The sequence below is a fragment of the Parasteatoda tepidariorum genome, chromosome 6 (assembly GCF_982258835.1).
Source record: "Parasteatoda tepidariorum strain Cologne lab strain chromosome 6, Ptep-v5.0, whole genome shotgun sequence".
Classification (NCBI taxonomy): Eukaryota; Metazoa; Arthropoda; class Arachnida; order Araneae; family Theridiidae; genus Parasteatoda; species Parasteatoda tepidariorum.
This window is the reverse complement of record NC_141760.1, coordinates 115,270,339-115,295,523: the sequence shown is the minus strand read 5'-3', so window position 1 is coordinate 115,295,523 and position 25,185 is coordinate 115,270,339. Positions and strand designations below refer to the sequence as shown.

The 25,185-nt window shown below is 32.5% G+C and overlaps 1 protein-coding gene across 1 annotated transcript in view; it reads left to right on the top strand.

The window, feature by feature from the left end:
* Window positions 1–25,185, top strand: part of LOC107439767 (uncharacterized) — a 169,298-nt gene that overhangs the window by 125,149 nt on the left and 18,964 nt on the right. The window contains 9 exon segments of the mRNA XM_043051794.3: window positions 3,117–3,245; window positions 7,010–7,130; window positions 9,051–9,205; window positions 11,205–11,318; window positions 13,966–14,091; window positions 17,957–18,019; window positions 18,880–18,957; window positions 19,443–19,624; window positions 23,858–23,937. Coding sequence (XP_042907728.2) covers window positions 3,117–3,245; window positions 7,010–7,130; window positions 9,051–9,205; window positions 11,205–11,318; window positions 13,966–14,091; window positions 17,957–18,019; window positions 18,880–18,957; window positions 19,443–19,624; window positions 23,858–23,937 — 1,048 coding nt within the window.

The window sequence follows — 25,185 nt, the reverse complement described above, 5'->3', positions numbered from 1 at the left end:
AAATACCTTTGTTTGAGTCGATGTGTGAGAGCTCGCATTGTCATGATGTAGAATGATTCGCCTGTTCTTCTGCTTTTTCGAATTTCTCCGATGACTTCTGGCAAACAAATGGTTGTGTACCATTCAGAATTGACCATCCTGCGTTGCTCTCACGCCACTGTTGCCACATGACCGTTAATACCGAAGAAACAGGCAATCATTTGTTTCGATGTGCTTCTCCTCGAACAACTTTTGTTGGTTTTGCCTCGTCTTGGAAGACCCATACAGTTGATTGCTGTTTTGTTTACGGCTCATATGCATAGATCCATGATTCGTCACCTGTGTAGATGTTATACGCAGCCTTTGATGTACCTTGAACGTATTTTTCCAACATTTCCTTGCACCAATCGACACGAGCCTTTTTTTGAGAGTTTGTCAGATTATGCGGGATCCAACGCGAACAAATTTTTTTTACGATCAAATGTTCATGCAATATTTTACTGATGTTAGTCATACTAATGTCCAAAGACGCCTCTATGTCACAGTATGTCACATGACGATATTGCTTTATCAGTTCACGCACAACATCGATCTTTTCTGGCACAACAACGGATTTTGGACGACCTGCACGGGATTCGTCCTGGATCGGACATCGACCACGATTAAATTCGTTATACCAATTTTTTACAGTGCTGTAGGATGGCGCTTTATCGCTGAATGAAGAATTAAGTTCATCGAAGCACTCTTGTCTTGACAATCCACGTCGAAAGTTATGAAAAATAATGGCACGAAAATGTTCACGATTCAATTCCATTTTTTGAAAGAGAAGAACTTTTCAATTTACTGTCAACAACACAAATGAAGCTATAATGGTAAATCGTCTGCTGAATTTATGTTTAAAAATATCAAACTTTCGTTTCAAATCGTCTGCGGTCAACTAGCAACACTTACTGTTGCCAAGGCCAGAAATATAAATAGCAACCCTCGTAAGTTTAGATCTAATGGACGGATCTTCACTTTCCCGGACTCAATCTAAATGTTTCGAGAAGGCGACCTTAAATATGCATATTAATTAGTGCAGACGATATTTTAAGTTACGAAATCAGACACAAAAATGTACTTTCTCGGTATATTGACTCCCAAATTATGGGGGTTTGCCGCAATCCTGAAATAGGGTTCAAATAGTTTGGTCATAAAAGCGGTATTAAGTTTTGACCCCTAAAAGTTAATTTTACTTTGTGCCTATTTCGCCATACGTCGAGAACGTTTTAATGGGATTCCAAAAATTTTCAAACTAATTACAAAATCCAAAGATAATTTTATATAAAATATAACTTTGTGTTCTGAAAACTCGAAGGGGGAACTACGAATTATCCCTTCATTAAAATTGTTCATGATATGTGCAAACAATAAGTTGATTAAAACTGCGATTCACAAACGACGTGACTGTTTTGGTTTCTTGTTTAAACACTTAGAAGCTTGAAAATATCAGGAAAAATGAACAAGGAATACATCACTCATGCAAGAAGTATTTATCATCATTAAAAAAATAGCATGTTGGTTGCTCAGCAGTCTGCTGAAATGCAACTTCATACTTGATATTTGAAGGCCATTCTTATTCATGAGTCCGGTAGTCGACTGATTGTAAAGATACGGCTCCCAGTAGAACACCGAAGTCAAGCATCCCTGGCTACGGTCAGTAAGCGGGTGGTTAACCACTTTGATTAGGCTGCGTAGGGACCGAGGGAGTGCAATATCGGTCGTCGTTAAACTGTTATACCTTAAAGTGCTTGACTTCGCGCCCAAGTTCTCGGGTTACCAAAGGAGGGGAGCCATCCCCTCTACAGAGGAACGAAATGGCGATGACATGTCTTAGGATCATCTTCAGGGATGTTTCCCAGAACGTTACCAATACCTCATTGTGCAGACATAAATAAAGTGCTTTCCTGTCTTGTTTATGAACTTGACTCGATTTTTTTTTTAAATTTTCGATTTTTTTGTTATTTTCAAACTTTTGTTTGTTTTGTAAAGACAGTATCGTCTATTTTTGTAGGAAAATTTATTTATCTCTCTCAAGATCTTTATTTACTCGTTCGGCGAAATTGACAAAAGAGAGAGAGATTTGATAGCGCCAGGAAAACACAGTTCCTAGTTTCAAATGTTACAATGTTCCTTTACAAGTAAAATTATCTGTTTTTTCTTATTACGTCACACAATGTGTATTCTTAAGTTTAACAAAATTTACATTTCATCACTTTCATTTCGTTACATTTAACATGTTAACAGAATGTTCTCACATAAAATTTTAAAAATTACATATTTTATCTTAAAAAAATTACACTTTTTAGGAAAAATAAAGCAATGATTTATGAAATAAATCAGATGCTTCCAAAATGATCTCCCCATTTTTCTAATTTCATATAAAAAATGTACCACCCAAAGTTGAAATTCTTGATGGTTCCATCAAAGCATTTTGATGATTTATGTTGATTTCAGTGCAATCCATTATGGTACAACATCAATTGATGGTCGCCATCATCCAACATTTTCCATTATGCATCATGATTTTGATATGCCAGCAAACTTCCATCATTACATGATGGAAAATGATACTTTAATACTATGATGGTTAACCATCAAGATAAGTTTAATTTTCATGGACCAACAATCCCTGATATTCTCTGATAGTTTCAACAACACATTTCCATGATGGTTGAACAGGAATACTTGTTGGTCCTCAGGAATATATCATCAAAGCATTGTTTTTTTAATGGTGGACCGTCATAAATTAGTCCGAATTCCTACATTGGGATGATGGTTGTTCATGATCCTTCCGACATTTGATTTCTAAGAAACTATGATGGAAGTTTCTGATAGTTCAGCATGAAGAAACCATCAAAACAAGTTGCTGTTCCTATGATGGACCATCATAAATCAATCCGAATTTCTACAATGGGGTAATGATTACTTATGTTGGTTACTGTAAAAAAATATAATAGTTCATGATGGAATTATTGATGGTTACCATCAAGATTATGTTAGTCCATCAATGGAAAAACCATCCAAAATGTTGACTTGGGTTGTCATTTTTTGTCAACAAAAAGGCTGAAAAAAAAATGATTTGATATTTATTTCAGAGCAGAGAAGAAATGGGTGAAAATCTTGTGAAAACCGTGTTTCAGGAATCTGTGAACATGTCTACATACCTCGTCTGTTTCGTTGTTTCGGACTTTGATTACTTAGAAACAGAATACAAGGGAAAACCCGTAAGTATTCAACTTTCTTTCCCTTTTGCGTTGGATCATAATACACTATCTGGATCCCAGAGTATCCGGACACCCGATGGTGGAAGCGTAATGGTGTGGGGGTGTTTCTCGTGCTTTGGCCTGCGCTCGTTAGTTCTTGTGGTTGGAAACATGAACTCTGAGATATGACCAAGATTCGATGTAAAATTTTAATGATCAGGTGATACTATACAGCTTTATTGTTTTTTACGCGACTGAAACAGGTTTGCACTTGTTTACGTTAGTGTATCAATTCGTTAACATTGTAATGCAATAGGGTTGAAAATAGAAAGTATATAAAATATCTCCTGCATACAAACCCATTACATGTCTGTTTAAATATACATGTATTGCCTACAAAATCGTGCAAAACATGTCATTATTAAAACACTACAGTGCGTCGATTAATTTAGTCTCTTTATTATAATATAATACCTGATATAATAAATATTATATATTTATATAATATATCCTCTAATGTATCCAATAGTCGAACTTATATTATATATAGTCTAATTTAACCAATTGATACACGAACGTAAACAAGTGGAAACTGGTTTTAGCCGCGTAAAAACAAAGCTGTATAGTAACAGGTATAATTAAGATTTTACAAGGAATCTTCTAGGGCGTCTAATAATTTGACCAACGTTCGTATGTGGAAAATGCAGTACTCCCAACTCTATGGCAATATTTCGTCCCATTTCCTTTTTAACATGATAACTGTTCCATTCACACATCGAGGCTTGCACAGACGTCGTTTGACGAAATGGGTGTTTAAAAACTGAATTGACCTTCTCAGATCCCAGATCCCTATGGAACACCTTTGGGACGAATTGGAATGCAGATAACGTAGCCATCCAAATCGACCTTCTTCACTGCAAGCACTCAACTTCAGATATGAGGAAAGTCAATTCCCATCAAAAACTGTTGAAAAATCTTCCCAGACGTGTGCAGGCTGTCATCGATGCAAAAGGGGTCCAACCACAAATTAATATGAGCATCAGGACGCTACATACCAAAAGGTGCCCGGATACTTTTGACCAGGTAGTGTGTTACGAGCTTGGAGTCGAGTAGAAATTTTGGATCACAATTCCATTTTGTGTAAAATGACTCACCAATGAAAAATCATCTATCTGTCGACACAAACAATTCTTCTGCGAAGTGTTACAATATTGTGAAAGCTGTGTGGTTACTAATTGGGAAAATTTATTTGTTTTATAAATTATGAAAACTGTATTGTTGTATTTTTTTTAAGGTAATTGCTCTTTTAAAACGTGTTTTAATAAATTCAATTATTGTTTCGAAAATTTGGAAAGACAACAAGTAAAATTCTCGAGTAATAACAGTGCTAAAAAGGGAGTATTTGTAATATAACTTTCTGCAAAATGCTTTCAATTAAAAAAAGCTTACATGTTACTAATTCACAAGAGCAAAAGAGCTGTGTTTATAAAACAAAAAATGTATTTAAAAAAAGTTGTGATCACCTAATTACGATCACTGGTTACCCATGAGTCAAATGCTTTTTCTTTCCGTATTGACTCCATTAAACTCCACACCATTTCAAATCATGGGTTGCAAAAACTGTCTCAATGGATGCTTGTAGTCAGATTGATTTTCACAGCCTGCTTATGTAAGTGTTTCGCAAAATACTTTTTCTTATTCAGCATTCATATTTATATTGAAATCACAGTCAAGCCAGTCATTATACGTTAATAAAAAAAATATAAAAATACTTTAAATTATTATTATGTAAATACATTAAAGATGCCTGCTAGTGAAAATAAAAAGAAAAACAGCTGCTATCGCCATAGCAACGCACAAATGACGACGCATGCGCACTGTGCACTATTACCTATTACCCTTACCAGTTGAAAAGTGTGTGGAAGCCATCAAATCCGAACCAAGACTTATTTTGCCAACGGGCAATAATAAGCTATGTTCGAAATGCCAATAGTGGAGAAAAGAGGTATCTTATATAGTTATTCGCTTAAAAATAACCGGGAGAAATATTGAAGTAATCACTGAGATAATATGGATAAATAAATTAAATATTTAAAGGTGCGATTTAAAACGTTTCTTTTAAGCTTAAAAATGTTACTACGAAAAAAATTATAAAAGAATTTAATAAGGAGACTGCCAACGAAGCATTCATAGAAACAGGTATTAAAGAAATAATCCCAAGAAACTGAAGTTATTATTTGATTAAAAACTTGACTCGCTTCAAATATATGCTAATCGGCGTGTTTCAAGCACTTAAAATCAAGCGCGCGCACACCTAAGAGATGTTAATGAAAAGAAATGATTTTCAAATAAAACGAAAAGTTACCAAAGAAAAATGGAAAAATAAAGGTGAGAAACAAGATTAAAAAAATATAGAGAAAAAAAGATGAAGAAACAAAATAGGAAAAACCATGGTGTTTGAAAGGGGTGAAATGCATTTTCACGTGCTATGGAGGTGTGGAACCAATTTTGTTATCAAGAGCATTCATGTGAATACAGTAAGATTCCAGAGCAACAAGATGTGACTCAGGAAGCAATTTGGCGAAATACAATGTACGTCCAAGATTCCAACAATGTGCAGCAATCTCATATTTGTGATAACGGACATCGTGTTTGAACTTCAAAGCGCGCCTGGTTTATTCGATGCTCTCACTGACAGGGAATGTGGGTTATCAAAATTAATTTTAAGAGATTTTGTTAGCAGGCCTATGATCAAAACGGATATTTGCTTGTAATTTTATAACGGAGGGGAGAAAAAAAATGGTGAAGAAGGAAATGATGACTGTAAGAAGGAGTCTAAAGAAGTAAAAAAAAGGTAATGAAATTATAAATTACAAGACAATAAAGGATAAAATAAGGGATGAACTATAAGACAATAATGTTCTGTAATAAATGAAAATGTCTTATATTTAAACTTTTTTTCTTCCAATTCCTAATACTAGTTCACACTCTCTCTATTATCTTGTTCAAATTTTGATGTTGATACAGTTTTTTCAAATATAAATTCATTCATTAAATTTAATTCATTAATTTTAGTTTTATATTCGAGAAAAAAACTACAATTGTTTAATAAAAAGTTACTAAAATCAAAATTGACTTTAGTAGGAATTGACTTTAAATTTTTTTTTACATTTCTTGTTTATAACATTACTCATTTAAACAATAGAAAAGATTATTTATTTTGTGTGCAAATTAGCCATTTTTAACTCAACATACAATTTTTTTGAAATATTTTGTCATAATACACTGTTGTAAGAAATTAAGAGAATTCGTAGACTCGGTCGATTATCTCTGGAACTATTGAACCGATTTTAAAGAAATTTGATGTGTACATACAATGATACAATACAAAACAACATTCAACAATTGTAATACACACGTATGATCATGCGCAACACTCGTTAGAGTCAGAAGGTATGAAATTGCCCCAGGACAATCGCCACAAAAAATTATAAACTGCCTTATTTCAAGTACATCAAAGAGGGGACCATACCTCATATCAACCCATTTTTGTTGATTATTCTGCAGTCGCTGTTTCATACTCCTACGAGTGTCACGCACGACCATGCGTGTGTATTACAGTTGTTGAATAGTTATTTGTTTTGTATTGCACCATTGTATGTACACACCAAATTTCTTTAAAATCGGTTCAATCGTTCCAGAGATAATCGACCCAGTCTGTAAATTCTCTTAATTGCTTACACTAGTGTATATCGCTACCTATATAAGTAAGAATTTGATTGTAGGTGAGGGCCTATGCACCCCCCGACAGAATACAGGAAGCTGACCGTAGTCTTAAGTTAACTGTCAAGTTCTTAGAGATACTGGAAGATTTCTTCGATGTACCCTACCACCTTCCCAAGCTTGGTAATTCATTTCATCTTAAAAACCAATTTAAAACACCTTTTCATTTTCATGTCTACACGCTCAACAGTAATACCAGTAGAATACCAAAGTATAGTTTGTCGGTAAGAACTCCCCCAAGAATAACGCATTTTAGGAAGGGTGGTTTCTCTTCACTGTAGGACTAGAGCCTAGAAATATATTCCCGGCCGACTCAATGTCCTAAACAATGCTTCGACACCCCTACTTGAAATATTTATACCTCGTTACCATAGTCACCGCCAGACGAATGACTAGGGGAGTTCATACTTTAAGACAAACTATATTATGGTGGAATAAAAAAAAAAGCGTATTCGATAATTTAAAGCTCTCAAAAGTTGTATATCACGTGTTATTTTCTTCATTCCCCGTAAAAGCCTTAAAATTTATATTATTTTTTTTAAAAAAAGCATCAAATTTTTGTCAACTTTTCGAATTTTTAAAAATTGTCATATAAAAACAAATTACCAATCAAAAGTTGCTCATTTAATGAAATAGTAATCATGAATTGCTTCAGGAATATTTCCTATCCTTGCAACAGTCATAAAAATTATAAAATTTCATAAAGTTTTAAAAAACATTACCGAATTTTTAAATCAAATTGTGAGAAGAAAATGAAAAAATTTTACGAACGTTGCATACAATTGTTTTCTGGTTCATTTTCCTATTTTCTCAGTTTAAAAAAAAACTGGTATGTTATTTTTTTTTTATAGCTTTTTTCAATAAGTCCACACTCTCTTAATATCTTATTCAAATTTTCAGTCGGTAGTAAAATACTTTTTATTCAGCCACTCGAGTTCAAATACATTTTTTTAAAACTTGCAGTGGTTGATACTTGATGTTAATACAGTTTTTTCAAACTCATTCATTAAATTAAATAAATTAATTTTAGTTTCATATGGCTGAAAAATGTTTAATTATTTAATAAAACGTAACTAAAATAAATTTTTTTTATTAATCTAAGTAAGAAATGATTTAAATTTTTTTCTTATATTACTTTTTATCTAATAAGCTTAAACATTCCCTTGTTTCTGATGGATATTTCTAAACTATGACTAAATCAATAAGGCCGATACTGTAATACTTAAAAATAAATTTGGTCACTCATTTTTGAACTATATTTCTGAACTATATTAAGTTTTGAACTAACTCTTCATATCAAAATATATCTCTAACAGTTTATTATTACGGAGAAAGCGACATCTATTGACCTATGTTGGTTTTCTCACACAGAGTTTTGTCACATACATTCCTTCAAAATTTTATTACATAACGATAAAATGAAAGCAATGTCAACTGTACTTACACGAACATTTGGACCAAAAAAAACCCTTTTTTCACCAAATTGTATCACGCTTTCTTTGTGCACGAGAGATTTTATGTTAAGACATTCAAAAGCGTCGTGACTATTTAAAGTAGTTTTTGAAGCTGTTGATGTGAAATAATCAAGGCTTTCTGCATCGATAAAGGCAAGGACTTAGCCTATCGTTGAACGGCAGTCATCTGAATAAGAATCCCAAAGGGGTCAAACGTAACAGTCGACCCTCTGTTAAATGTGTATTTTACCATATGCTTTAAGAAAACTATCAATATAGTGCAGCATTTTTGAAAACATTAAACCAGAAAGAAATGACCCCTTTTCCTCAAGACCATAGGTCGATGGTTACGATAAAAAATGTTAGAATTGAGCTACCTCAGCCACCGTATTCTCCACATCTTAATCTTAGTGACCATTACATATTCGAAAGTCTGAAAAGAGAACGCAAAGTAGCCAGGTTAAACAATAAAGCATTTGTTTGACGTTGTTTCGTTCTGTATTTAAAAGTGACCAAATGATAATAAATCACTTTTAAGGGAGGCTGTGTTGAATACCGATGTGTTACATGGGTATCTTTCTTGTTACAGATTCAGTGGCTATTCCAAGTTATACAGTACCTGGGATGGAACACTGGGGAATCATCACTTACAACGCCAAACGATTTCTGGAAGATGGGAACTTGACATCTCATCAGATGATTGTAGAAAGGGACAGAGTGATTGCCCACGAATTAGTACACCAGGTAATTGCGTCAAGTTCAAACTCACAAAACGTCACATCAACGTCAGCATGTATATAGTGTGATCCGTGATGGCTCAGAGGATAGAGCGTTCGCTTTAAAAAGAGGTGACCCGGGTTCGTATCCCACCAACGGATGGTCGTTACGACATCACGCTTGCACAGACCACAGTGCAGATGTAAAATATCCTCAATGGTAGACGAATTATGAGTTAGAGTTCCCTTGTCGTCAGGCTCACCGTGGTAGGTTTCCTGGTTTCCCTCTTCATGTAGGGCAAACGCTGGTTAATTCCATCTAAAAGTTCTCCACGAAGGCAAAATTTCTTCCAATACTTGATCCAGAAGTTCCCTTGTCTTCTGGATTGGGTTCAAAGTTACAAGGCTGCGGAGTATAACATTAGTAGTTATAAGCCCAAAAATTGGGTCGGCTGTTCAACGACAGTTATAAAATAAAATAAGAAATCTTTTGAAGTAGACCGGTTTTTCAAGCAAGTTAATCGTTTTTTTTTTCCGTTTCTTTTTCTGTTAAAATTTTCATTTCTTTCTAACTATGAGACAAATGCTCGAACTTTAAAGGTGGTAGTCTTTTAAAATTGTATCATTAAGATTATAGAAATTTTTTTAGAATTTTAATCATTATTTAAATAAAAATAAATAATTATCAACCTCTTTTTCCTTACCGATTTCTTTGAAAAAAAAATCCAAAAAATTGACATATATTTTATTTTATTTATTTAATAAATACAAGAAACTAAAACAAAACATAATACTTAATTTGTAATTTCAAATTTTAATTTTATTACTTATTAAAAACATTTCATTTAACATCAGTTTACTATTCCGAGTTATCAAAAGGAAAAGGAAAAAATTTAAATATGAGTCTTTGTAGGATAGTTTTTGAAACAAGGAACAACACAAAGTGATACTTTTCAAACACCAGGGAAGTGATACGCCATTTTTTTACCCTTTTTTCTATGTAAATTCAGCAACTTATGGTATATACAACAGCACAAAACACGTGTGCAGTCCCACAATCCAACGGCAAAACTCGCAAACAAAACTTGGCCAACTTCCAATCACAGCAGATTATCATTATAATTTTTTTTTCTTTTCTTCCGGCCGAGTAAAAGCGTGATAAAACAAAAGGTATTGACGAATTCTGCTATGCCCGAGTCTACTCGGGATAATAAATATTTGCAATATATACATATCCGAGTGAGCTCGGGATAATTAGGGAAGCGGTTAAAATGTTTGCATAAAACTATAAACGAATCTTGATCGTGTGAAAGAAATTTCGTTTCCACTGAGGTATATATAAATAGACACGAAAGATACCAATCTCTCTCGATTGTAATACATAAAGCCCAAATTATTTGATCAAAAGTTATTCAGGGTTTTAAATTATTTCTTTGCTCTCTTTTTTTTAAAAATATTTTGTTGCTTGCATTTTTTTAAAATTAATTCTGTGAAGCAACCGAAAAAGAAAACACGGAATTTTTTTTTTTTTTTTAATGATTTTCATCCAAGGGCAAAAGAGTATTAAATACGATCGCACACCGTACACTTAAAATACGAAAGATCATAATTCTTGACGCTACTAAAACTACAAAAAATTATTAATGTTGAGGAAAAATAGCATATTTTAAGCTCTCAAAAGTAAGCACCTATTCTCAAGACTCACCAGACGTAATGATGAAAACCTGAGAAATTTGAAACAGACGGTCTACCGCAATTAACGTCTTGAGAATTTGTACCTGTTTTTGAGCACTTGAAACAATTGTTTCAAGCCCTCAAAATTAAGCATCCATTCCCAAGACTCACTAGACGTAATAATGAAAACATAAGAGATTTGATACAGAAGGCGTAACGCCATTCACGTCTTTAGATTGGGTCCCTGTTTTCGAGCGCTTGGAACAATTGTTGACTTTTTCCTTACCTTTTTAATATTGAAAGAGTATATCTTTCTGCTTAGGGATAATAATAAGTTCTTATGTTATGTGTAGTGGTTCGGCAACCTGGTGACAATGAAATGGTGGAATGATGTGTGGTTAAACGAAGGAGTGGCCACCCTTATCATGTATGTACCGCTGGGAAAATACTATCCCGCCATTACAGAAGTGAGTAACAGTTTATCTCTTTTTATAGCCCAGACAGCATGTAATCTTAAAGGCAACCTTGTGTTGAAATTTTCTTTACATTTTGTCCCGAAAATGTTTCTACTAAAAAACTTTTTTTTCAATAAAGCAAAAATAGTGCAGTTTCAAACCTTTCCTCCTAAAAGGATTAAAAATTATTTTTAGAGTATTGCCACTGAGGTAAAAAGAACGAGAACTGATAGTGGAAGTAAACATAAGGGTTGCTATTTGATCGCCAACGTTTGCTACTTCGACGTTTTTTTCGCTGAATGGGCGATTTCGTTTGAATCGACAGAGCTTTCGTTTTTATAGAAAAACGAAAATGATATTCGGTTTTTGATACCTTAAAGTTAGATAAGAGAGCGTAAAATTAAAATATTTACATGAAAATACGTTTCTAATTGTTTCAGTTAACACATAATTTTATTTTGAGGATAGTTTTGATGTATTTTTTGTTTTTTTTGAGTTTAAATTAAATTAGTTTTATTATATTTTACTTAAATATCTATGCAAAACAACTTTTATAATTCAATCTTAAAAGTCGTATAGAATTGAAAGAATATGTTAAAAAAATACTCTTTATTTTTATAATTACAATTTTTTTTTAAATTTATTAAAAGTTAAATAATATTTAAAATAGTTTTATCTTTCACCGATTGATTTAAAAATATATTTGAAGGAACTGCATTTATTTGTATTAAACTGTTATCTTTATTTTTCTAAGGGAAGTATTTGTGAAGCCTAATTTTTTTAACAGGGAATAAAATGTCGTTCTTTTAAAGTTCGGTAAACTAGATTCATCGTCCACAGCTTTGAGAACTTTGTTTATTGTCGTAATTTCGTTACGATGGAAAAAATCATGAACTTTTCTTCTTAAAGCATTTTGTCGAAATCCTCAATGTCATCCAAAAAAGTTTTACGAGATTTAGTCTTCTTCGATGAATGTAATATATTATCCCTTTTACATTCTTTAATAATTCTGAAAACATAAGCTGTGCTAACTCCCGATGCAGAAACCGCATGGTCAGCCACATCAATGATTGGAACATCTGGTTTTGAATGCACTTCTGTTTTATAAATGTTCAATATTATTTCCTTTTCAGCTTTACTTATGTAAGATTTCTTCTGCCGTTTTTTAGGAGGACTTAAATCTATCACTTTATTTTCCATATTGCTCATGAAACACCTGCAATAAGACACCACGGCAAAACAAACAACCCTCTAAGAAATAAGAGTTTTTGCTTGACTGATAGGCGCTATTTGTCATTAATCCGGCGCCAAGCAGACAACGGTATTGCGCCAAATAGCACGCCGCTTTGTTTACTTTCACTATCAGTTCTCGTTGAACAGACTATAGGTCCATCATTAAGGTTTATGTGACGTCACACTAGCGATAGGATCGAATTGCATTGTCCATTAAAATTGCATGACAAGGTGGAATTTAGCTGAGCTTTCAAGACTCCTTGAAAATAAACCTTATAATGACCTAGATTTAAGATTATGTTCATCGAAGGACTACCTTCATGAAAGGATTTTTTCACTCTTGAAAACCCTAAGTCAACCTCGATTTAAGGTTTTTATACAGAAGGTAATTTTCCAAAGTATTGGATGAGGGTAATGTGCGTAGAATAAAGCAGAGTGTCTCAGATCTCGTTTTAAGGTTAGAAGGTTCGCACGTAAACCGTATTACAAACCTTTTTAGGCTTACATTCAAAGGTTTTTATTGAGTTAAAATAAGCCTTAATTTGCTGTATAGGTTTGTTGTTTTGGATGCAGGTCAGGTGTGATTGATTCTGTCGGTTCAAAGCTCTTAACCATCTTAACTGTAAACAAATTTTAACAAACGTTTTTAGGTTTACATTAAAAGGTTTTTGCTGGATGAAAATAAACCTTAATTTGCTATGTGGGAGCATATTTTATCTATCTCAATCAGCGTATTTTGACTCAGGTTCGAATTTCAGCGATAGCGGGTTCTGCTGACAAACAATAACCTCAGTTGTTTAACCTTTAGAATACTCCTTCCATAGTAGCCTCTAATCGTTGGAAGGTTCAGTGATTCCCCTCTCCGTGTTTCGCAAATACTGGTTAGTTCTATCGAAAAGTCAACTCTAAGACTAATTTTCCCCAATGGTTCAGGAGTTCTCTTGTCTTCTGGGTAGGGTTCAATACTACGGGGTTATGAAGTTAAATATTGATAGCCGTTCATTAAAAAAATGAGACCTTCATACCTTCCGATTCCAAAGAGTGTTGCGCACGATCTTGCGTGTGTATTACAATTGTTGAATGGTTATTTGTTTTGTATTGTATCAATGTATTTACACATCAAAGTTCATTAAAATCGGTCCAATAGTTCCAGAGAAAATCGACCCTGTTTGGAAATTCTCTTCATATCTTAAACAGTGTAAATTATCTTAAATTTAGGATATGAAACAGAAATCATTACAACTGACTCATTTCATTCGTTTTCATTTCGTTCATTTTCGCGCTTAATAATAATACATTATTTCCCTGTTAGCTTCGATGGCTATTTTTTTTTCAGTGTTTATGTCTAAGATTTTATCAAAAGGAAATGAATGGCGACATTTGAATTGTCTGGAGAAAAATTAAGAATAAGTTTTTCTTTTCAAAGGTGGATGTTCGAAAGGTGTCAAAAATGATGTGCACGGATTCAAATATTGATTCTAATCCGATACTTCGAAATGTCACAACACCCAAAGAGATATCGGAAATTTTCGATGCCATTTCATATGAGAAGGTATTTCAACACTTTTTTTTCTCTATTAGTTTACATCTGCTTAAGAATTCTCTACTTTCTTCACCTTAGAAAATATATATGGAATTTTTCTTATTTATTGAATATCCAATCAGTATTTTTGTTTCATTGAATTGTTAGTGAATTTGAAAAGATATGGCATATTTAAAAGCTTCAAAAGTATTCTCAACTTCACTCGAATATAATTCATTGAAACAAAAATATTAACTGAACAAATTCCATGGGTAAACAGGGTTTTCCGTCTGAGCGGACTTCATTCTAATACACTATACGGCCAAAAGCATCCAGACACCCGCAGTGGTATGGACTTGAATCCTGATGCACTTATTAATATGATTGATTGGTCCCTCTTTTGCATCTATGACATTCTGCACTCACAGACTTTTCCTCCAGTTTTTGATAAGACTCCCATCACAGTGAGTACTTGCAGTGAGGATTTGGCTGGCTACCTAATCTGCGCTTTAATTCGTCCTAAAGGTGCGTTCTATGAGATCGGGGCTCAGAGAAGGCGGTTTTTGAACGCCTATTTCGTCAAACCTAGCTTGAAAAATCCACGATGTGTGAATGAAGCAGTTATCCTGTTGGAAATGAAATGGGCCTACCCCGAAATATTGTTATAGAGTTGGGAGTGCACATTGTGCAAAATGACCACATACGCATCTTAGAGTTCATGTTTTCAACCACAGGAACTAACGGACACAGACCAAGCCACGTGGACATCCCCACAAGTTTATACTCCCACCACCATAACAACCCAGGTGTCCGGATACTTTTTCCCAGATAGTGTATTAGCAAGTATACTTTTTATTATTTATTGGAGAAATCTCGCTTTCAGTCATGTATATTATTTCATACGCAGAACGATGTCCCAGAAATATGTCGGTATTGGAGCTTAGTTAAATGAAGAAACCAGGGCTCGAAAAAACTCAAAAATTTTACCCGTCCTCCTTTGAAACTAACCCGTAGCTTCTAAATAAATACAAATATAATTTTCTCTTATTTATTACAAACATTTATATAAATTGCACAATGAATTAGTAGTTACTAGGATTACAAATACTAGGTTACTAATAGTAAAACCTAGTATTTCTTTTATGAAATAATTTATTTCTTTTATAAAATAATTTAAATGACAAAGGTCAAGTTATCTGGAATGTCAATTTATCCGAGGGTACAGCGTTTTTTAAATGAAACAAATATGACGTTTGCCAGTTCTACAATCAAGCCAATGATTTACAGAGGTTTCTACACAGAAATCTGAAAGAGGTTTTCCATTTAGGTAGATGTTCATGAATGCGTTTAATGCTTTTTGCTTAAGACCAGTAAGTAATGTGTCTTTTTGTAAGTTCCTTGCTGAAAAGCCCCTTTCAACCGCTGCAGTACTCCCAGACAGAGAAAACATCAATTCCACCATGCGCAGCATGTTGCTGTATTTCGAGATTAGAGGATCATTTTAGAAGTGAGGCGCTAGACTCTTGTAAGATAACAAGAATTGAAAATGTATCACGAACATTAACGGGAAAATGGCCGTCCGCGCGGACGCTGGATTCGAGAAATTTGTTGTCTGCGGGGAATTTTTGACAGCCGAGTACGGGCGGTTTTTCGAGCCCTGGAAGAAACCTAAGTTAGAAAAAAAATTTGTTTACTCTAAAAATTTTAAGTAATAATAAGGTATATAATGGAAGAAAACTAGTTCGCTTTTTCAGTGAAAAGATAAAAACAGAACAATTACGGACTCTCATTTTTCCTTCGATGTACAATGCGTCAAAAAATAAAACACCCTGAATAAATTTTGATCGGATTTTGTACTAGGACTTAATAGTTTGAGGGTGTGAGCTTAAATATGCTAATTAGTTAGGGCAGACGATATTTTCAGTTACGAAATCAGACGAAAACCTCACATTCACTGAATAAACTTTTAAATGAAATTTCTGATCCCCAAAATACAGTAGTCAAGCAAAAGTGTTTCTGTAAGCAGAATTTCTTGATGATGTAAATTATTAGTTTGTGTCATGGGGGTGAACTAACTTTAAAATGCTAAATTTAACAAACACCAAACTAGAATTGAAATGAAAATTTTTGAGACAATTCCGTTAAAATTAATACTTCTGCTTTGCTCAGTCTAGTATTAATGTTCATAATTAATTTGTAATGGATATTGTCCATTATCCTGCTAGAATATCTATGAGGCATTCTCCCCAGACTACCATTTTCACTATTCACCGTAGATACATTCTGGTGTATTTTGGACGACGACATTTCCAAACAACCGTCGCCTCATCTGATATTATAAACGATTCGTGAAGAAAATATAAAACATCTTGTGAGAAGAGTAGTTATCGACAATGTCAGCCTTCATCTATGAAAAGATACCCCAACATAGAATCGAGTTAGCACGTCTTATATACAAGTGAATTGGAATTGTTTTTTGTAGCTGTAGATACACTTTAGTACTCCCCCACCATAATTATATCTGTGGTGGAATGCGATGAACGGATACCCCTAGTTGATTCATTGCTGTTTTGTGAGTAGCCGAGTGAGCTGTATAAAGATCACCGTACTTTTTTGAGTGGTGATCGTGAGAGCTGTATTAAGTTCACGGCCGTGGTCGCGCTTGTGTTGCCTTTAGCTGTCGAGTGTATACTTTGTACGTTGTGTGTGATCGAGACTGAGTAGCAACAAGCAGGAAGTCAACTGTTCAATGTGGACTATACATCAAAGTAGGCGTGTTCACATCACGTCCGGGGCACCAATGTGGGAATAGTAATTAACGACAATGTCAACCTTCATTCATGAAAAGGTACCTCAAAATAGAATCGAGTTAACACGACTTATATACTAGTGAATTGGAAATGTATTTTTGCAGTGGTAGATACACTACACATCTCGACAATATATAATTATTTTAATTTTTGTAAAACGTTTAGCACATTGAAGAATTATCTTTTTTTATAAGTATATTTAACATTTTCAGCTTTGTTTCAGTCTATTTCGTTTCAGTCAGCTGTGGAAGTAGTACCATAAATTCAAGGCTGAATTTGCATCCCCTTAATCATAAATTATGTATCAATAATGGTTTTTATAAGCTTCATTAAATTTAATTTCATGTAGAGTATATTTATCTGCTTCTATGTGTTCTTTTGTCTTTATATCGTACTCCAAAAATTTATTCATCTATGCCCATCATTTTATTCTTTCCATTTTAATTGTATATAAATCGGATTCCAAAAATATTCTTTAGCTTCTACAAGTTCTAGAGAACATCAAATTTAACTGAGGGCATTTTGCAATTTAGTTGAAGCAAAATACGATACGAGCAAGTGCAACAAATGTCGGTACAATTTGACGGGAAACACATGAGCTCTACCGACGTTGCGTTTCCAGTATCGGGGACGATATAATTGATATCGTTAAACTGCTGGAAAGTGTGCAACCATATAATTTGCCTGACTCGATAACGTCAGACGACGTTTTGTTGGTATCGTGTTGTGTAATAAAAAAGCTGCGTTAGGTGAAAGCAATTAATAAACAGTTTTTCACACAGTTTAGAGTTTGAATACTTTCTTATTTATGGTTGTTTGACTGTTTTGTTGGAATATGGTAAAATAACAATTAAATAAATTGTTATTTAACCCGTTTTTCTGAGAAATTTCTACTGGTCAAGTCTTCAATAGGACATGTATTGTTCATGCGTCACAATGGGACAAGAGATTGATAAGTACACTTTTAATTTGTATGAACTAGACTTTGATATGTTATGTAATTTTTTGCTTCCTTGAGAAATGTGTTTTTTAGGTGAGTATGTTTTACCGTTTTTGGTCTCATATCGATATTTCTTTTGTTTTAGGGAGGTGCGGTGATGAAAATGCTCCAACACACATTAAAAGATGACTTTAGGAAGGGATTGACGGTAAATATCCATCATCAATTCTAAAATTGAGGCAGTTTTATCATTGCTTTTTTTTATGTTTCTTTTTTCTAAAGTAAACTTTAACTTTGATAGGTAACTTTGTTTTAAATAGTCAACTATTTAATGTATCTTTGTTATCCTTAACAAAGCGCTAAATTTAATAAGAAAAATGAATAAAAAGAAGTTAAAAAATCACAAAGTAATTTATTTCAGGTGCTACGAAACAATGTCTTCATTACGCTACAAGTCCCTGAAACAATTCAAAATTAAAATAAATAACTAAAAATAGTTTCATAAATTAAATTGAAAATGAATAAAGGAAAACGAAAAAATTATCATCTAATTAGCAGTTACAACAGCGAGGTGCTATTTATATTAGGGTAAAAAGCTCCCCCCCCCCACATGTTCTAGCATTCACATGGATACTTTACTTTGATAGCGAAAACTGCGTTTCTTTTCCCCTACATGTTCTAGCACTCCCTTTGATAGGGTAAAATTTACTTTTTTTCCTTACATGTTCTAGTATTCTCTTTGATACTTCACTTTGATCGGAGTAATAGCACTTCTTTTCCCCTGCATGTTCTAACACTTCCTTTGATAGGGTAAAATGCGCTTTTTCCTCTACATGTTCTAACATTCCCTTTGATAGGGTGTCTGACTCCGTCAGACAATTGGAGGATAAGGAACAACTTTGATAGGGTAAAATGCACTTCTTTTCCCCTATATGTTCTACCATTCACTTTGATACTTCTTTGTGGATACATCCGAAAGATTTAAATTTTTTCTTTTTACATATACCTCTGAATCAAAGTTGCAGGAATGAAGTGACTTACTTATAGGATGCTTTGTTTTTCTTTTAGAGTTTTTTGAAGAAATATGCCTTCAAGAATGCTGACACGAATGATCTTTGGGAGGAGTTGATGAACACATCTTCTAAAGTAAGTGCTTATGACAATTACAGTACTAGGAACAACTATAAACTAAGATGACGTACCACCATGCACCAATTAAAGAGATAAAAATATCGTAACCATAACAAAATTACAAACACAGAAATTAAGTCTAATCGAAATCTCTATAACCACTAACTAATTTACGATAGTTAATTTCCCCCATTTTCTAAAGCTTTGAGTATTGGTAAACTTTCTAGTAACTAAAGCTTTGTAAACTAAAGTTATGAGTGCAGGTGAACTTTCTAGTAACTAAAGTTTTTTTAACTAAAGATATGAGTGTTGGCAAACTTTCTAGTAACTAAAGCCGTCTAAACTAAAGCTATGAGTTTTGGTAAGTTTTCTAACTTAAGCTAACTAAAGCTTTCTTAACTGAAGCTATGAGTGTTGGCAAACTTTCTAGTAACTAAAGATATGAGTGTTGGTATATTTATTTTCTTATAAAATATGCAAGGGTTGTTAATAAATTGCAGCAGAGAAATGATGTGAGTATAGCGGAAATGATGGATACCTGGACTCGACAGATGGGTTTTCCCTATGTGCAACTCAAGAGGCAGGGATCCAAGCTTTATGCTGAGCAGCGTTGGTTTCTTCGAAAAATCTCAGACACTTCAGCTGAGGAGATAGCTGAGAGACCAAAGTTTTCAAGATATGGGTAAGTTTCTTTTGAATTTTATCTTCACATTGCTAAAGGAATAAGCGATTGATTATTTCTGTCACTTGAAAATGAATACCCGTTTGTAGTTTATTTGTGCTTCGAACAAGGGAGAAAAATGAGATGATATTAAGTAAAAACGAAATTAGGACAAATAAATTCTTTTTATAAAATATGAAGTGATATTTTCATTACTGAAGTAATTCTTTTCGTGAAATCGTAAGTCTGTTTTTCAATTGACATATTAATATTACATGAAAGGCAAAAGTCCACGTTCACTCATTGACTTATCTCCCACTTAACCGCATCCCTCATTATCCCGAGAAAACTCGGGTATGTATAATGCAAATATTTATTATTCCGAGAAAACTCGGGTATGTATAATGCAAATATTTATTATCCCGAGAAAACTCGGGTATGTATAATGCAAATATTTATTATCCCGAGAAAACTCGGGTATGTATAATGCAAATATTTATTATCCCGAGAAAACTCGGGTATGTATAATGCAAATATTTATTATCCCGAGAAAACTCGGGTATGTATAATGCAAATATTTATTATCCCGAGAAAACTAGGGAGCAGCAGAATTTTTATGTACGGTTTGCTTTATCATGTTCTTACTCGACCGGAAGCAAAAATAATAATAATAATAATCTGCTGGGATTTGAAGTTTGCCATGTTTTGTTTGGGAGTTTTGCTGTTTGAATGTGGGACTGCACACGTGCTTTGTTATGGTTGCTGAATTTACATAGAAGCAAAAGAGTAAAAAAAAATGGCGTATCACTTCATTGGCGCTTCGAAAGTATCACTTTGTGTAGTCCCTTGCTTTAAAAAACTATCATACAAAGACTAATATTTAACTTCTTTCATTTACCTAAGATAACTCGGGATAGTAAACTGGTGGTAAATTTAAAGTTTTTAACGCATAAAAAAATCAAATTTTCATCTTATAACTGTGCATTATGTTTTGTTTTAGTTCCTTGCATTTAGTAATAAAAAAAATGTTAGTATTTTGATTTTTTTTCTCCAAAAAAATTGGTAAAGGAAATGGTTAATTCTCCTCTGAAGTCAGAAAGTTAAAATTTGAACCCTGCATTCTTTATGTGACAAACAATTGAAAAAGAATAAAAAGAATTGATCTTAATCAGATTATAATGATCAAGATAATTAGCAAATGTCAGTCCGCACAATCCTAAATAATTCGTTTATGATCAGATGGAAGCCATCAAATTTGGATTATATGTTATTTATAAGATGCAACGAAACACAAAACAAAGTAACTTCTTTTTGTTATTTAGCCTATGGTATTTAGCCTAACTGGCTGAGAACACGTTGCAATGAATGTAGAAATGTTCGTTATCAGATTATAAAGAAAAACTGAAACAATTCCATTTTGATGCAAGTGATTAGGAATAATCACTCATATTGTCCGTCAGAATAAAAGTCTCAAACTTGATCCATATGTTCAGATGAGCATCAACCAAAGAAAAATTTTCATTTGGTAATATCTTAGAATTAAGCCTAGTTCACACTAACACTAACTAACACGCTCCCAACCGGATTAATTAGGCGCCTTTAAACCTAAGAGTTTATGCAGGTGGCATGGTCATAACTACGCGGGACAGTAAAAAAATGGCCCAGGGGCCCTCAACAGTCAAAGGGGGCCCCATATGAAGCGACCACTTCGCATTTTTTCAAAATTTAGTTTCTTTTTTAATAAGAAGGAAAATGCATGAAGACAGAATTGCAGAAAAGTTTTCTTTTTTGTAATTGCATATCTACTTTAACATTAAGTAACATTACTAATTAAATAGTAAAATAATAGTAAAATAACATTACTAATTAAAAATAAGAAAAATTAATCTTTGAAGCTATTTTCCAAGTAGGAAACTTCATTTTTGTCCAAAATTGAAGTGAGGGGGGTGGGAATGTGCTTCCCCCCATCTTTGCTAAAATAAAGTCAAGTAGAATTGGCACTTTAAAGAATAAAAAATGAAAAAGTTCAACTTTGATGTTATTTTCCAAAAGAAAATAAAGTTTAGTATTCAGCTCTTTTTTCAACTTTAAAGCTATTTCCGAAATAGAAGACTTTATTTTCCTTTGAAATTTAATTGACAGGGAGGATAATGTGCGACACCCTTTCTGAAACTTTGACATTCGCTATGATAAAGTAAAATAGAATTGGTAGTTTCAGATAAGGAAACTACTTTTTTTTTAAAAATTTGTAGCTGTAACTTTTTTCCTCTGAGACAAATACTTCTGTTTTTTTTTTCCACTTTTTTTCTCTTAAGACATCAAAATAAATAAAAAATAAAAATTATTTTTTAAACATAATCGGTGTCATCAATTATTCTCGTTCTTAATGAAGTTTTTCTTTGGATAACAAGAAAACGTAAAATAAATTGATATCTAAGGATGTAAGCAAATGTTTGCATTAAATAGTTTAGTATATTTAAAATTGCGTATTTATGTACTGTTAGAATTGTTTTCTTCGAAATTTTACCTTTTATGTTCGCATATCAAAATTATTTCTATGGCACATAGTTAATGTTTATAATGTTTACTGTGCGTGTAGGGACTTTTTATTATTCTTTATTATATATTCTTAGAATTATTATTACTCATTTTATATTCTTAAAATTATTATGACTTTTATATTTTTAAAATTGGTACTTCGAATTGTTTATGCTTTTAAACAATTTTGTTTTCATTCAAGGTTGAAATGTAACTTCTAATTTTATAAAAAAATTCACATTTAATTAAATAAAGAAGTCGTATTTAATTTACAAAGGCTATAAATATTATTTAGTTGAGATTAATTGAAAATATGTTATCATTTGAAGCATTTTAGTTTAAATAAAAATCACTTTTTCAGTCAATAAAAAAAATAAGATTCTTCGAAAAAAAATATTTTATTTCGTTGCTTTGATAATTTTTTCTACTTTTACGAGAGACTTTCTAACGATTCTTTTTACGATCTTTATTTTATTGAAATGAAACTAATTTCAAGTCCTTTGCTTTCATTGACAAAAAAATGGGATATGTTTGCTTAAGTGCTTGTTGTCTTATATACTTAAGAAAAAAAAGAATAAAGATATATATTTCTTTATGTACTTAAGAAAAAAAAATTAAATTCTAAAAGCAGGGAAATAACATGTTTGGGTTGAGAATTTTTCGTTTTAATTTTCTACCTTCGTTTTAATTTACTATTTTATTCTTATCTTCTATGATAACCATATTAAGTAGAACAGGGCTGAAACACAAAATCCGTTACACATTTATTCTCTTTTATTTGAAATAAACCATATAAAATATCCCTTATACACCAACAATAATTTATACAAAAAAGGTAGTTCTAATTCTAACACAAAAAATTAACATCAGTTTATTAAAATAACGAAAACATATTTTTAATACAAAAGTTTCATTAAAAAAATTCCATAAAGTTTTACTATTATCAGTATTAAAAGCTGCTTTAATTTTAAAAAAAACAGAAACATTTTTATAAGAATGGTACAATTTGTTTCTGTAATATTTGAGAGAAGGGGATAGAGTTGAGCGCAATTTATACAGTATTTTTTTAAAAATCAAAACCTTATTGGATAATCAAAGTGCGAAATAACTTTTTGAGGAATTTTTCATGTATTATTTTTCTGCGTATAAAGTATACATTTTTGATATTTATAATACTAAAGCTATAAATACTACTGATGGAGAAAAAAAAACTATCAGATGATCACCAGAATTATAAATTATCATTTCTTCGAAATTTTAATCAATGAATATTTTTGTTTATCAATTGAATAACTTTATTTTTCGTTTTAAATATGGTAATTTCAATTTAAAAATTAGATAAATTGAACCGAAAAATAATTACGATGATGAGATGAGAAAACGAGATGAACGTTCATCTCGTCATCACGAGATGACGAGATGAGAAAGCGATGAGGTGAACAAGATGAGACGAGATGAGAAAAACATTTCACTTAAGGTTGCTTTAATTTTGTTCAATATTCCACTTTTTTCATCCTTATATATATTTTTTTAGTTGTCGTAATCGCGAAAATTGGGTCTGTTGTTCAAGGACGGTAATAAAATAAATGAGAATTCGGTGCCAAAAACAAACAAAATGGTTGCGCGGGGGGGGGGATAATTTGCTTTCAAAAGTATAATCAAGCTCATTTAACTTTTTTGTTGAATGAAAATAAATGTGCTTTTTCTTTTCAATAGAATGAAATGGAAGATTCCTCTTGTTTATAAAAATCTCAACACAGGAAAAGAAGAAACACTCTGGCTCATTGATAGAAACGGTAAGTTTTTTTTCTTCATAAGAATTATCCTGTGTGTTGGTATTTGGGGTTCGTTGGTCAGGATTGTGTATGCTCCACCCATTTGGGAATTCAAATCAAAGAAAGCGCATATTTCAACTCTCTATTTTATGAAGAGGCACATCAAAGGAAACATCTTCTCTGTCGTTATCTTAAAATAAATACAGTCAGACTTCTATTTGACGAACTTCCATTTTGCGAATTTCTTCCATTTCGCGATTTTTTTTTCTCCGGGAACCAAAAACATTTTGGAAATTTTTTCGTAAAATAACTTCCAAATAGTGAAATGAATTTTCTATTGAACGAACTTTTCTTTGAGATTCACTTTCCCTATTTTCCAAAATATTTCAGAACATTTCAAACTTGTAAACACATTTTGTGGGGGAAATGACCTTAACCACCACTTAACTTATAGAGAAAGCAGTAAAAATCCCTTTCTCTTTTGTTTGAATTTCAAACGAAAAACTTAATTTTATCAGTTAATTAATTTAATCAGTTAAAATTAACTGATTTTATCAGTAGCAATTAAGCTTAAGCAATGTGATAATGTATGTTTAAAATGTTACTTTTATAATAAATGCAGCAATACTTTTATACATAACTGTAGCTTTTTTTAGTTGAAAATGTATGTAGCATGATAATATTACACTAGATAATGTATTCCTCTATTCTCGCTTCCCGTGCAGATTTCTTTTATGGTTAAGATTTAAAAAATAAATAGTAGAGACTAGTTTACAACATAAATTGCCATTCTATTCTGTTGTATGCTATTCTATTATTCTGTTCTATTGTATTGCTATTTCAATTGTCTAGTTTTTATGCATTTAAAGCCTGTTTTGTATTCAAGTATTTCAAAAGGGTATTTTCTATTTATCGAATTTTCCACATTAACGAACTTAATTATCGGGATTTAGCGACTTCGTTAAATAGAGGTCTGACTGTATCAAGAATTAATAAAACTGCATAAATGCAAGATTTAGTAACGCATAAATATTAGAGAATGACTTTTATTTCCTAAGAATAAAATCAAATATTGAAATGACGATGTTCCGAAAAAGAGTCAGAGATCTCCATCTGGCCCACGGTCACAGTTTAAAAAAAGTTAGGTGCAAGGCACCGTCATAAAAATAATATTAGAAATTTAGGCGAAGGCCAAAAGGTTAAAACCCGAGGATATTGCGATATCATCATCATCATATCCTTTCTTTTAAATAGACTCTTTCAACCTTA